The sequence below is a fragment of the Oncorhynchus mykiss genome, chromosome 24, assembly GCF_057628025.1.
Source record: "Oncorhynchus mykiss isolate SJ-2025 chromosome 24, ASM5762802v1, whole genome shotgun sequence".
NCBI lineage: Eukaryota > Metazoa > Chordata > Actinopteri > Salmoniformes > Salmonidae > Oncorhynchus > Oncorhynchus mykiss.
This window is the reverse complement of record NC_143045.1, coordinates 27,806,731-27,817,500: the sequence shown is the minus strand read 5'-3', so window position 1 is coordinate 27,817,500 and position 10,770 is coordinate 27,806,731. Positions and strand designations below refer to the sequence as shown.

The window sequence follows — 10,770 nt, the reverse complement described above, 5'->3', positions numbered from 1 at the left end:
AAAACTGTAACTATTTTTGGCCTTGTGTTTTAAGTTATTGTCCTGCTGAAAGGGGAATTTGTCGGGCCTCCTGAGTGGCGCAGCGGTCTAAGGCACTGCATCGCAATGCTAGAGGTGTCACTACAGACCCCGGTTCGATCCCGGGCTGTATCACAACCGGATTTGATCAGGAGTCCCATAGGGCGGCGCACAATTGGCCCAGCATCGTCTGGGTTAGGGGAGGGTTTGGCCGGGGGGGATTTACTTGGCTCATCGTGATCTAGCGACTCCTTGTGGAGGGCCGGACGCCTGCAGGCTCCTTGGTCGTCAGGTGAACGGCGTTTCCTCCGACACGTTGGTGCGGCTGGCATCCGAGTTAAGCGGGTAGGTGTTAAGAAGCGCGGTTTGGCGGGTCATGTTTCGGAGGATGCAAGACTCGACCATTGCCTCCCGAGCCCGTTGGGGAGTTGCAGCGATGAGATAAGGTTGAAATTGGGAAGATAAAGGAGGTAAAATGCTAAAAAATAAAGTGAATTTGTCTCCCAGCATCTGGTGAAAAGCAGACTGAACCAGGTTTTCCTCTAGGATTTTGCCTGTGGTTAGCTCTATAACGTTTATTTTTATCCTAAAAAATCACTAGCCCTTGCCAATGACAAGCATACCCATAACATGATGCAGCCACCACCATGCTTGAAAATATGAAGAATGGTACTCAGGGATGTGTTGTGTTGGATTTGCCCCAAACATAATGCTTTGTATTCAGGACATAAAGTTAATAATTAAGTTAATTATTACTTAATTGCTTTGCTACTGCTCTGTCCTCCAGGTGGCTACCACATCACAGACACTCCCACCCCACGAGGTGAGATTCTGATTGGCGGGCCCAATGTTACCATGGGTTACTACAAGAACGAGGCCAAGAACCAGGACTTCTTTGTGGATGAAACCGGCCAGCGCTGGTTCTGTACGGGAGACATAGGAGAGGTCCATCCTGATGGATGCCTCAAGATCATTGGTGAGGAGCAGGATTAACACCTCTTCTGAATGGCTTAATTCTCAGTGTCCCCTTTCACCAAGGTTATGCCCTAAGTTCATATTTGCTAAGATAAGCATTTACATTTGGGCATGTCCATCAAAGGAGGCTGGTGGGAGGAGCTGTAGGATGATGGGCTCATTGAATGGTTGAAATGGAATCAATGGAGCAGAGTCAAACATTGTTTCCATGTTTGATGTGTTTGGTACCACTTCACTGATTGCATTCCAGCCATAGTAATGAGCCCATCATCTTGTAGCTCCTCCAACCAGCCTCCTCTGATATCCATGTACAGTAGTATATAAAGAAAACTCCCTGATACTGCCTATGCCAGCACACCACATCAACATCATCCCAAAACCACTGAATCCCTTCTTCAAAACCTATGCTCCTACATTCATCAGTCTGGCAGGGCAGCTTCCAAGAACAACTGTTTCCCAATTCCACCTCACTTCTGAGAATTCCTCTTGAGCCATGTTTACTTTAGACTGACAGAAATCCTACAGCTCTCTGTTGTCTACATCTGTCTGTAAAGAATTGCAGTGCAGTGGAAAATGTGCTGTTTCTCCTCAAGTTCTCCTCAGTGTGTCCCTGTGTCTACAGATCGTAAGAAGGACCTGGTTAAGCTCCAGGCAGGAGAGTATGTGTCTCTGGGGAAGGTGGAGGCCATGCTGAAGAACTGCCCCCTTATAGACAACATCTGTGCCTATGCCAACAGGTGTGTGTGTGTGTGCGAGTGCGGTGCGCGTGAGTCTGTGTTTTTGTTTGACAATCCTTGTGGCAGTGGAGGCTGCTGAGGGGAGGACGGCTCATAATAATGGCTGGAACGGAGTGAATAGAATGGCATCAAGCCATGTGTTTGATGTATTTGATACCATTCCACCTATTCTGCTCCAGCCATTACCATGAGCCCTTCCTCCCCAATTAAGATGCCGTCAACCTCGTGTGCCTTGTGGGTACCAGAAGTCCTCACAAGGATAGTAAACAAGGACAATTCGGACAAGTGGGGACATTTTTCCGCTCCCCACGAGGAAAACTGCTATTTTAGGCTTAGGGGTTAGGGTTAGGGTTACAATTAGGGTTAGGGTCAGGAGTTAGGTACAGTTTTAGGGTTAGGGGTTACAGGTTTGGGGTTAAGGTTAGGGTTATGGTTAGGTTAAGGGTTAAGGTTAGGGTTAGATTTACTGTTAGGGAAAATAGGATTTTGGATGGGAATCAATTCTTTGGTTCCCACGAGGATAGCTATGCAAAACTGTGTGTGTGTGTGAATCAGTCTATGTAAAAACAACAGAGACATGGCGGTGTCTTCTTAACCGTTATCTCTCTTCAGTGATGAGATGTACGTGATTGGCTTTGTGGTGCCCAATCAGAAGAATCTGCTTTTGCTGGCGGAGCAGTACCTTATCCGGGGCTCGTGGGAGGAGCTGTGTGACAACGCTGCCATGGAGGAGGTGGTCCTGCAGGTCATCACAGAGGCCGCCCTATCAGGTGAGAGGTCAAAGGTCATCAGACCTTGGAGAGAGGAGAGGGAAGTTATAGATAGATGGTAGTGGTAGTAGTAGATACAGGTTATAGTGAGTCAGGTTGAAGCTTTACTTTTGTCATCCATTCCTTTTGGTGGTTGCTTTGGTTTCATCTCTGACTGGAGTTGTGATGCAATTCCTCTTCTTGTCTGTCTGTGCAGCCCAGCTGGAGCGGTTTGAGATCCCCCGTAAGATCCGTCTGAGCCCCGACCCCTGGACCCCCGAGACGGGCCTGGTGACCGAAGCCTTCAAGCTCAAACGCCAGCAGCTGAAGAGCAAGTACCAGGACGACATCGAGAGAATGTATGGCGGGAAGTAGGACCAAACCAGACCAGAACCTCTCCAAGCACAGAGCCAGCATCTGCCTCAAGCCGCCCAGCTCCTTGCTCAATCCTCTTTTCCCCACCCGACCCCCGAACCCCGACCCCCATCCTGGACGAGCCACCAGAAGCACTCAAATGACTTGAATCTACTTTGTTCTCCTGAGACCAAAGAAGATAGATAGAGAGAGAGAGAGATTAAAAGAGATAGAGGGAGAGAAATATAAATATCAAAGAGAGGAGGCTGTGTTGTTGCAGTATTTCCCCTCCACTGTTCCTTTATTCGATAAAATGGCTTTGCTTAAAAATGTGAATCAATAGACAATAGCCTAGCCCTGAAGACTGTTGGAGAGAAAGATTAGCTAGAGGAGAGTAAGTAAGGAGTGTTGTTGGAACACCCTCAAACAGTATCTCCATGTTCATTCCACTTCTTACCCTCTTTGGAGATGATTTTCCTCAAGATGTGAGTTATGAGACAGGACAGGTAGGTCATGCTGCCTGTTGAGCTCATGTCTGTCTGAGTGTTGTCGACTGTTATTGAAGCACAAACTCAGGTTGGTTGGAAAACTTTCCGTTTGAACCCCAATGCTCTTCTGTCTGAGGGCGTCAGGAATGCTAAGCCATGAGAGCCTGTAGAGAGCAAGTACCATTAACATTTAGGTTAATAGCTGCTGTTTCATTATTTGTTTTTCTCCTTTAATTCCGTGATTCTGTTCACATTAGTATAGAGTCCTCATTGGCTAATTCTCTGTCCAAGTTCAAAATCCATGGCTCCAAATCCATTTTTTCACTGCTTATTCTATTGCTAATTTCAGAACCTATTTCTTCCCAGAGACTAGTCTTACTTTCTGCAGGACAGGAAGAAACAAGCTGTCGGTGTTGATTTTTGTTGTGTTTGGTTGATGCTGTTTTTTCTGCTTAGTGAGGCTTTAGTACTATGATTTATATTAGATGCCCATCTGCCCATCCAATCCTACAAGCATGAAGTCAACAGGAGGTTCAGAGAGACTAAGATAAGATAATGACTTTATTATCCCAATGGGGAAATTTTGGTTGCGGCTAGGGCAGTGAAATTATGAGTCTCTTCCACCAGAAGAAAAACATTTTGACGTGAATATACAGTACCACTCAAAGGTTTGGACACACCTACTCATTCAAGGGTTTTTCTTTATTTTTACTATTTTCTAAAACTATGCAATAACACATATGGAATCATGTACATAAATCACTGACAATGTCACCAGCAAAGCACCCCCACACCATCACACCTCCTCCTCCATGCTTCACGGTGGAAACCACACATGCAGAGATCATCCGTTCACCTACTCTGCGTCTAACAAAGACATGGCGGTTGAAACCAAATATCTAAAGTTTGGACTCATCAGACCAAAGGACAGATTTCCACCGGTCTAATGTCCATTGCTTGTGTTTATTGGCCCAAGCAAGTCTCTTCTTCTTACTGGAGTCCTTATGTAGTGGTTTCTTTGTAGCAATTTGACCATGAAAGCTCGATCCACGCAGTCTTCTCTGAACAGTTGATGTTGAGATGTGTCTTTTACTTGAAATCTGTGAAGCATTTATTTGGGCTGCAATTTCTGAGGCTGGTAACTCTAATGAACTTATCCTCTGCAGCAGAGGTAACTCTGGGCCTTCTTTTCCTGTGGCGGTCCTCATGAATGCCAGTTTCATCATAGCACTTGATGGTTTTTGCGACTGCACTTGAAGAAAGTTCTTTAGATTTTCCAGATTGACTGACATGCATGTCTTAAAGCAGTGATGGAATGTCATTTTTCTTTACTCATTTGAGCTGTTCTTGCCATAATATGGAATTTTTCTTTCACCAAATATGGCTATCTTCTCTATACCAACCCTACCTTGTTACAACACAATTGATCGGCTCAAATACATTAAGAAGGAAAGAAATTCCACAAATGAACTTTTAACAAGGCACACCTGTTAACTGAAATGCATTCCAGGTGACTACCTCATGAAGCTGGTTGAGAGAATGCCAAGAGTGTGCAAAGCTGTCAACAAGGCAAAGGGTGGCTACTTTGAAGAATCACAAATTTAAAATATATTTTCATTTGTTTAATAGTTTTTTGGTTACTACATGATTCCATATGTGTTATTTCATAGTGTTGATGTCTTCATTATTATTCTACAATGTAGAAAATAGTAAAATAAAGAAAAACTCTTGAATGAGTAGGTGTGTCCAAACTTTTGACTGGTACTCTATAATTTCAGAACTCTTCACTTGCCATTTCCATCATTAATATTATTATTATTTATGATAATGCCAATTAATAATACTCTTGTCATAAAATCATAATGTTTGTAAGAAAGATGTAGATTGGTGAATACCAATTTCTTTCAGTGGTAGAAAACATATTTGTACTCTGTTATAGGTGTGCACTTACATTAACCACACATTCACTTGCTAATGTAAGAGCTGTAGTTCTAGAACCACTGTCATGCTTGAAGTACACAGTATGCCATATGATAATATAACATTTGGACCAAACTAAGGTGGGATTACTTGACCTATGGCAAGAAGAGATGCACACAAAACACTTCCGTACAACAGTTAAGAATTTAGAGAATTTAGTTAAGAGGACAGCTTCAGCATTTATTTGTGTGTGTGTGTGTGTGTGTGTGTGTGTGTGTGTGTGTCTGTCTGTGTCTCTCTCTCTGTGTGTGTGTGTGTGTGTGTGTGTGTGTGTGTGTGTGTGTGTGTGTGTGTGTGTGTGTGTGTGTGTGTGTGTGTGTGTGTGTGTGTGTGTGTGTGTGTGTGTGTGTGTGTGTGTGTGTGTGTGCGCGCATGTGTGCTGTGTTCTCGCACTTGAAAAGGCCATTCCTTGTATGTTGTTGTATGTGATACATCACAGCAAAAGGTAGCCTAAAGCTTTCCTAAATGGTACAAACATTGCTCTGTAGAACACCATTCCGGTACATGACACCTGTTGCCTTTTCTTGTGATTTCAGGTGGATAACTACGCATAGAAAATATTTGAATAACAATGCTGTACACAGTAATGAAAGATATCGTTTCTTGACAGTATGTGTTACTGTCACCCAGAATAACATGCCTTTCTGATGTTTTCCTTTATACTGTACATACTGTATATGAGGGGAGAAGGAATTATGTATAGCCTATTTTAAATCTATTGAAGCTTTATAATATAGACCCGTTTTGGAACTCCTCCCTACTTGTCTGTGGAACCTGCCTTGTAACATAAGTGCATCAATTGTATTTATTTGTAATTTGCCTTGAAAATTATTAAATGAAGAAGTAAATAAAGATTGTGTTTGGTCTATCAGTGCTGTCCTGAGTTATTTGAGTGCAAATTGAGAAATTAGGCTGTCTTAAAAATCTGATATCCATTATGTCGTCCACTACAATTAGATCCATAATAAAGCAGTGATTGGTGACGTACCGTTAGGTGGTTTTGATGATAATGATGATGATGATGATAATGCTAATGATGACGATAATGATAACGACGACGATAATGATAACGATGACGATAATGATAACGACGATGATGACAACGATGATGATAATGATAACGATGATGATGATAACGACGATGATAATGATAACGATAATGATAATAATAATGATAATGATTGCATGAGAAAGTTTTGTTTGAACTGTAAGCTAGAATAAACTTGTTTAACTTAATTTATCCAATAAGCTCAAAAGGGACCAGGCTAATCAAACTAAACAACCGTGCCCACCATCGTCATTCGTCACAGCCTACTTATTTGATGCTCAAATTTCCAAACCCCTCCCGTTAGCACTATCCTAGATAATTTGTTGCTTAAAACTTCTTATGGCTGCAATCACGTTAACGGGATCGATATGACAACAGCCAGTGAAAGTGCAGGGCACCAGATTCAAAACATCAAAATTGTCATAATTAAAATTCCTCAAACATGTATTTTATACCATTTTAAAGGTTATCTTGTTGTTTTAAACTCTGTTTCATTATCTGTAATAATTTATTTATATTTTTATTTCACCTTTATTTAACCAGGTAGGCTAGTTGAGAACAAGTTCTCATTTGCAATTGCGACCTGGCCAAGATAAAGCAAAGCAGTTCAACACATACAACAACACAGAGTTACACAAACATACAGTCAATAATACAGTAGGAAAAGTCTATATACAGCATGTGCAAATGAGGTAGGATAAGGGAGGTAAGGAAATAAATAGGCCATGGTGGCAAAGTAATTACAATATACCAATTAAACACTGGAATGGTAGAATGTGCAGAAGATGAATGTGCAAGGGTGAATGTGGAAGGAAGCAGGCCCCCTGATCAACCCGTGTCTGCCAGCAGGGGAGGACCTAAGACCTCAGCTCGTGCTGTATGGGGTGGGCCGAAGGCCTATTCCATCGAAGGCCTTCACCAAGATCTGGCCCACCCTCATGTGCCTGAAGGAAGCACTGTGGTCCTCCCGTAACCTACTGGTAGCAAACCAGTAGACACCACCCCCCAGGCAGTGGCCATGGTAGCCACGGAAGCCCTGGGGTGGTACGGAAGGAAGGAGGCCTCAACCCCAGGCGAAGGGTCCCCCACAACACCCTACGTCTCGGCGGCCACGGCCTGACAGCGCTGCGGCACCTATGGCGATGTGCATAGGGGAGGGATCTCCTCTGGGCCCCTAAGGACGGGACAATGATTGATTCGGGAGAGCAGGAGGAGGCGAGTTTGATAAGGACTCACCCCGCTCCTGTACAAAGGACCGAAGACAGCCTTTTAACAAAGTGACTTTTTAGCATGTTTCTCATGTCTTAAAATTGTTTTACCTTTGTTAAATCATTTGTACACATTTTAAATGGCTTTACAGATTTGATGTTTTTACAATGAAAAGTACTTTTATTCATGGTTGTTCTTATTGGTTTTAACATGTACTTTTTAACAAATTTAAATGTAACCTTCAAATGCTGTGTTTTATGCTTTATTGCCGTTTTAATGTGTATGAAATGATGTAAAACATGTATGAGCTGTTTTTAAAGGAAATGTGACAATAAAAAACTTTTCCAAAATAAAAAAAAATACAAAAATATATATTACTTTGAACATCATTGATGCAAGTTATAAGGTTGTAGAAAAAGCTGATGTGCACGTAACAGATAACGGCAATTATAAATATTCTATATTGCAATCTTCAGTTCGCTTCTTTTTCCAATATTAAGTGAATTAAAAAAGGGTTATTGTGATATAATGTTGAACTTTATTGACGATGCATGTGCAGTTGAAATGTAGCTATTGAGTCTATGATCAAAAACTATTTTAAATTTCTTTCAGAACTGAAAATTAATGTGATTTCAACATCCGGGAATATATATATTTTCGCAATATTGGGATATGCAATTTTAACAGGATTGGTGTGCTAGAGTTGAAGCATTGCACACCCATTAACTCACACATGTCGATGGAAAATTATTTTGGATCAATTCTGTTAAATATCTGTTAAACAACAGCTGTTAAATATCATATTCTATCAGAAAATAAAAAGTTACTTTAGTAACTTGACAGAATTGGAACATAGCGTTCGAAAATCGGATTACCATTGTTTGTCACATTTGTGTCTGGGCTCTGTCGACTCAAAATTTGACACTGGGCCAAAACTTGCCTCTCGACCACAGAGTCCACGTGATTATAGACGTCCCAAGATCGCTATATAAATATTCCCATGCACTTGGATATCCTGTTATTAAATTCGAGAGGCGTACACACACGAGGACACGGATCATACAGCTGGGTCCACATGTCCCACAGCTCTATTGCTCGGTAAGTTGGATAAGTAGTGTATCATTAGTAACAATAGGCTTTAGCAATTGTTCACTAAGTTTTGTCGAATAACACATGTATTTGGCTAAATAGGCATACTTTTATACGATTAATACAATAATTCGTATAGCCTGCAATTTAGAAATTATGTGCTTAAACGTGTGCTTAAATGTGTGCGTGGGTGTGCGTAAAGATGTGCGTAAAAGTCTTGGCAAAGAATCAAGATCCAAACCTCTGTAATGTTTTTGTTTTTCAAGGAAACTTCCTTCATAAACTCCACTTCATAAACTCCACTGAGGATGGAGAGGTCAGACAACTTTACAACGCCCCAACTTCTTCCCCTGCAGAGGGCTAATGACGCGTCCCAAACTGACAAAAGCAACGGCAACGCATACGTGTACATTTTCATAGTAATCTCCTTTTATGGGGTCTTCCTCGTTGGAATAATGCTGGGCTACGTTCGCTCCAAAAGGCGGGAGAAGAGAAGGTCGAATGTTTTTACGCGTCTGGTGCACGAGGAGGAGCAGCGGGAATGGGGCGCGCGGCAAAAGAAGCACAGCATCACCATGCCCTCCTTCCAGGTGTCGCTTCCCTTCTCCGCGGGGAGACAGGGCCTCTATGAAGGAAGGGTCCTGAGCTCCCCTCTGGCCTGCGCCATGTGCTCCATTGAGCAAAGCAGCGTCAGTTCACTGTGCTCCTCCGCCGACGTGCGCCTCGCCATCGAGGAGGAGTCAGACAGCGGGACCGCGGAGGGACCGGACGAGACCCTGAAGGGCAGCTCTCTCGACGACTTCGCCGAGATACAGATACTCTGAGAGGAACCGTGACGCTCAGAACAGGTGATGATACTGGAAATATACGCAACAAAACTGTAGACTTTCCACCCCTCTACGTCATATAGGAAATAAGTGGAGCAATGAATGACTGGTAAAGAAAGTTTAGCTCGACATATGGAACAAGTGCTCTTTAACCATCCGGTTCTGAGCATTGAAATGTACCTGGAACCCACTTGAAATATATTTTCTGTAACAAAACCCTCTTAAGATGTAGCCTAATGATTTCACTGTGCAGTGTTCATGTCTATGTAGGTTTACCTGGGGTTGTTGTGTAAATTGAAGATTTAAAAAACTATGCTCTGTTTGAGAGATATGGTTCTTCTTAACTCTTCTAGGGAAATAAATGTTTTTATGTTGAAAAAAGTTTATCCGCTCGTTTTTAAATCAAAGGGAGGTTGCAATATCTAGTTTTTCTCCAGCAGGGGGCAGTGCTGCAGTAGTTTTACACTACCTGTTTCTGAGGCACACCTAGTGGTTTCAGTAGAATCATCATTTACATGTTAGTCATTTAGCAGCTCTTATTCAGAGTGGTTTACATGAGCAATTGGGTTAAGTGCCTTGTTCAAGTGCACATTGACAGATTTTTCACCTAGTCGGCTCAGGGATTCAAACCAGTGCCCTTTTAGTTACTTGCCCAACCACTAAGCTACCTGCCACCCCCCATCCTGTCCTTGAATTGTCTTGTTCTGAAGTGTTGACATACTAATTGATCAAATTAGAACCAACTTTTTCAGGCAGTTAGCAATTATTGATTTTGACTTATTTACATTTCTTTCATTAAGCAGACTCTTATCCAGAGCCACTTAGAGGAACAATCAGGGTTAATAAGGGACATCGGCTGATTTTTCACCTAGTCGGCTCTGAGATTGGAACTGCAACCTGTATCTGACAAGTCATCATGCAGTAAGATTAGCCCCAAACCACCCCACCCACTGGAGACCTTCCCATCTGATAGTAATCCTGAGAAATGAGCTCATGGGATTTCTCCTCATTGCTATGACAATAACTGCCCATCCCCCTCCCAGGCTACCACCCACCCACCCATCCACACACCTTACCATATCAGCCCAGCTGTAGGCCATAATGCTCACAACTCACTCCATTGACAACATGCCAAACCAAAGTTAGGTAGAACGATATTATGAAAGAAAAGGAATGTATTTTATGATGCTATTTAGAATGTAATGGCCCCTGTCTGGGTCGTAGGCCTCAATAAGGAGTCTTGTCTTTCTCAGGCAATAAGCTCTGTGTGTATGTGTATGTGGTCACGAGTTTTCT

At 42.5% G+C, this 10,770-nt stretch overlaps 2 protein-coding genes across 2 annotated transcripts in view; both read left to right on the top strand.

The window, feature by feature from the left end:
* Positions 1–6,167, top strand: part of LOC110504108 (fatty acid CoA ligase Acsl3) — a 56,915-nt gene extending 50,748 nt beyond the window's left edge. Inside the window, exons 11-14 of the mRNA XM_036961352.2 lie at positions 806–994; positions 1,616–1,730; positions 2,343–2,500; positions 2,697–6,167. Of these exons, the coding sequence (XP_036817247.1) occupies positions 806–994; positions 1,616–1,730; positions 2,343–2,500; positions 2,697–2,854 (620 nt within the window). The 3' untranslated portion in view covers positions 2,855–6,167. The remainder of the gene's footprint in view (positions 1–805; positions 995–1,615; positions 1,731–2,342; positions 2,501–2,696) is intronic.
* A 2,077-nt stretch (positions 6,168–8,244) lies between these two features.
* On the top strand, positions 8,245–9,855 carry LOC110504107 (potassium voltage-gated channel subfamily E member 4). The gene is made up of 2 exons (XM_021582931.3): positions 8,245–8,656; positions 8,914–9,855. The coding sequence occupies exon 2, from the start codon at positions 8,956–8,958 to the stop codon at positions 9,469–9,471; it is 516 nt and encodes a 171-aa protein (XP_021438606.1). The 5' UTR covers positions 8,245–8,656; positions 8,914–8,955; the 3' UTR covers positions 9,472–9,855.
* The last annotated feature ends 915 nt before the right edge of the window (positions 9,856–10,770 follow it).

Coding starts and splice junctions, on each gene's coding strand:
- LOC110504107 (XM_021582931.3), top strand. CDS start 8,956: ATGGAGAGGTCAGACAACTTTACAACGCCCCAACTTCTTCCCCTGCAG.